The sequence below is a fragment of the Parasteatoda tepidariorum genome, chromosome X2 (genome assembly GCF_043381705.1).
Source record: "Parasteatoda tepidariorum isolate YZ-2023 chromosome X2, CAS_Ptep_4.0, whole genome shotgun sequence".
Taxonomy (NCBI): Eukaryota; Metazoa; Arthropoda; class Arachnida; order Araneae; family Theridiidae; genus Parasteatoda; species Parasteatoda tepidariorum.
This window is the reverse complement of record NC_092215.1, coordinates 57,460,820-57,464,433: the sequence shown is the minus strand read 5'-3', so window position 1 is coordinate 57,464,433 and position 3,614 is coordinate 57,460,820. Positions and strand designations below refer to the sequence as shown.

The 3,614-nt window shown below is 25.3% G+C and overlaps 1 protein-coding gene across 1 annotated transcript in view; it reads left to right on the top strand.

Annotated features, from left to right (window-relative positions):
• Positions 1 to 238: 238 nt before the first annotated feature.
• Positions 239 to 3,614, top strand: part of LOC107457256 (ETS homologous factor) — an 84,182-nt gene continuing 80,806 nt past the window's right edge. The window contains exon 1 of the mRNA XM_016075380.3: positions 239 to 379. Coding sequence (XP_015930866.1) covers positions 321 to 379 — 59 coding nt within the window. The 5' untranslated portion in view covers positions 239 to 320. The remainder of the gene's footprint in view (positions 380 to 3,614) is intronic.

Here is a 3,614-nt window from a genome sequence, read left to right as displayed (position 1 = left end):
AGTGCCAGAAATGTGTGTGCTAACTCCTATAAAAAGTCATACTTCATCATACTTAAAATTACGATTACATTTTCTTTTTGCATAAGTAGATTTATTTTAATTTAAAAAATAACTGCTCATACATCAGAAATTGTAATATATTCTATTGATTTAAAAAAAAAACACAAGAAATGTGTGTGCTAACTTCTATAAAAAGTCCTGTTTAAAATGCTTCAAGTTATAACAAATAGTAAGCAAGGTCGGTGGTTTTCGTCATAGATTAGTGTTCTTCCTTATAGAATCCAGGGCAGTAAGAAGAATCATTCTAGCATCGTATAGTCATGATTGAAGTCAATCATTTCCTCACAGGAGATACAAGTGCCCAGCACATTCTTAACCGGTAAGTCAAATTTAGCACCTTTTTCAAATTTTGTATCTTCTTTGAGATATTTCAAAATTAAATGAGAATATTATGCTTTGAATTATCAACTTTATTTTATTTGGAATAGAAATATGCATACTTTAGTTAGCCATTAACTTTGATTAACTAACAGCACCAGTAACTTAGTAATTTTAAAAAATTTTTTTTAAAGTTTTCAAAATTTCTAAAATTAGCAATTAGTGCTTAGCACATTCTGAACCTGTAGGTCATTTTATATTGTTTTGCAACTTCTATAAGATTTTTCTTCCTCTATAAAATGTCTATTTTTCATATGACTGAAAATATTCTGCTTTAAAATGATTCATTTTACATTATTTGAAATAAAAAATTCTAAAATTAACAAATGATTAACTTTGTTTCTAAAATCAACAACTTGTGCTCTCAGCACATTCTAGATAGACTTTCCAAGAACTTTTTATGAAAAATTCACTTCGTTGCGCAACTTCTATAAGATGTTTCAAAATTAAATGAATGTTTCTATTTTTTAATATTATTGAGAATATTCTGTTTTAAAATTATCAATTTTATATTATTTTGAATCTAAATACACGCATTTTAATTTGCGATCAGCACCATTTGCTATAAATTTCGTATTTTTATTTGTTTTTCAATTTTTAAAAAATTTCAAAAATTTCTACAATTAAATTTAAGTTTTTGCCACTTGTGTAGTTTCTCATAAAAATCAATAACAAAATCTTATATATTTAACAAGATAAAATAAACAAACTAAAGTAATATAATCCTAATGTTTGGGATACATTTTTTTAAAATTGAATAAATTATATGATAATGGAGAAAAACACTCGAAATTTAATACGAGTAAAAAGCGAATTTGAGTTTTATCTCTTATTCTAGGAAAAAAACATTCTTTTTTTCATCATCTGATAGCGGTTCAATAGAATTACTTTTTTTTGAAAAAAATTTGAAAAATAATCTTAAAATTTTTATAAATTGCTTTAGTCTAGACACACTTAAAGTGATTGACACTATGTAATATTATTATTGGAAATTTATTGCGTTATTTTGAATTGTATCATTATATTGTATTATTTATTATAAAATCTAGAGATAAAAAGCAAATCTTCAGATTTTTTGAGTCAAAGACAGCATTTGAAATTTATTTATAAATGTTATTTTTTTTAAATACCAATGATTTAATTTGTTTACATAAAAATAATTAACTCAATAATACCTGAGTTGCAATAATCAACTGAAAAATATTGCTAAATCAACTGAATTCTGAAACGAAAAATTTACCCAAAATTATTGAAAAAGTAAAAAAATTGAGACACTTTGGGGAGTGTTACAAAATATTTTTAAAATTATCAAAATCTGAAATTATGCGAGATTCCGTGGAAAGAAAAGTATTTTTACAATTAAACTTGCTAACTTATTCGCCAATTCGCTAACTAATGAATAATTTATTAAATATGTTTAAGGCTTTTCTTTTGAAATTCTTAAATGAACATATGATAAATAATTCTTATATGCATATTTTATAATGTTTTTTTAATTATGAAACCAAGTTAAACCTATTTTCATAAAACAGTACCTTAATAAAGTTTCAATTTTTTGGTCAAGTGAATGTAAAAGCGTGTCAGGCAGTGCAACTGGAAAAATATTCGTTAAAATATTTCAAAGATCATTTATTATTATTATTTTGAATTGCTGAAAAATATTTTTACATGTGGTCATCAGAAATCTTCACAAAAAAATTCAATTGCTTAATTAAAGCAATTTAACCACGAATTCTTGGCAAAAAATTTACGTTTTTAGCAACTTTTAAATTTTGAACTATAAAAAGGTGGCAACTACTTTTCACCAAAAATATGTAATGAAACACCTGATATAGTTCTTTGTATAATAGAACACCAAGGACAGTTTCTTGGTATCGTGAAATGCCAGGAATATTCCACTGCTTTAGGCGTTAAGTAGTTGCCAACATTTTTAGTTTTTAGTAACACTAAAGTTTATTATAACAATAAGATATAATACTACACATAAGAATCAGTATTAAAGTTATTTTTACGATACGAGTAAAAGTAAGCACACTGTTATCTTTACATCGAAAATGGTAGCAGCCACTTTACACCAAATTAGTGTAGTGAAATGACATACATAACTCTTGAATCTAATGTTTCACTGACCCAATGTTTTTTTACACCACTTGGCGTAAAGTAGATGCCACTATTTTTGATATTATTCAGATACACCGAAGTTTATAATTAAGATGCACATAAGAGTTGGTAATTTTTACGATACAATATAAACTCAGAATTATTAATTTGTAACTGCAAACTTTTGTTTCTGTAAATGCATATCAGTGTGCAAGACAATAATAAATTTCTGCCATTTCGAACTCGAATGTAAACAACCTACCGATGATATTTTAAGTACGAAAAAAATGGCTTTTCCGGAAACAAAAATAATTTACGAATCGTGTGATTGTGCATGAGCTTGGTGTAAGCATTTTAGTGTTTAGATATTACGATACCCTTTAAAGAATATATGAACACTTTATTTGGTGTCAACTTAAAATAAAGCATTCCTTCACACAATTATTTGACTTTATTAATACTAAATTTGGTGAAATCTCAGGCTATAGTTTTAACAATGTATAGAATAGTAAATGATACTTTCTGTATTAGTCGTTATAAAGGAATTGTTATAGTAATGAGAGGTTGTAATAAAGTCAGACTGTATTATAAATGCATAATATGAATGTAAATTGACATAAGTTTCTAGTTAACTTTAAATGTGTTTGAAGAAAAAAATAACTTTCGATGCCCTTTTTCTTGCTTAGTTCCGATGCACGCAAATTACCAAAAATAAATGTAGTCATGCTGTTTCGTAATGACAACCTTTAATATTTTATTATATATTATATTTATATATTATATTTATATATTATATTTATATATTACATTTATTATTTTAATAATATTTTTAAAATCCCTTTCAAAATTAAGCACGAAAAGTAATATATTCATATGGAGTCCCTAATAAATGTTTGAGACAAAAATTATATTAAATCTAACTAAGAATTATACTGTAAAAACAGTTGTGTTTCAAATTAGGAGCAATCCTACAGATTGTATTAAGAAACACTTTATTTCATGTTAACACCAAATTAAACGTTCATGCACACCTTAAAGAGAGTAGTCAAAATGTAAACAATGGAGTCAATAATAGA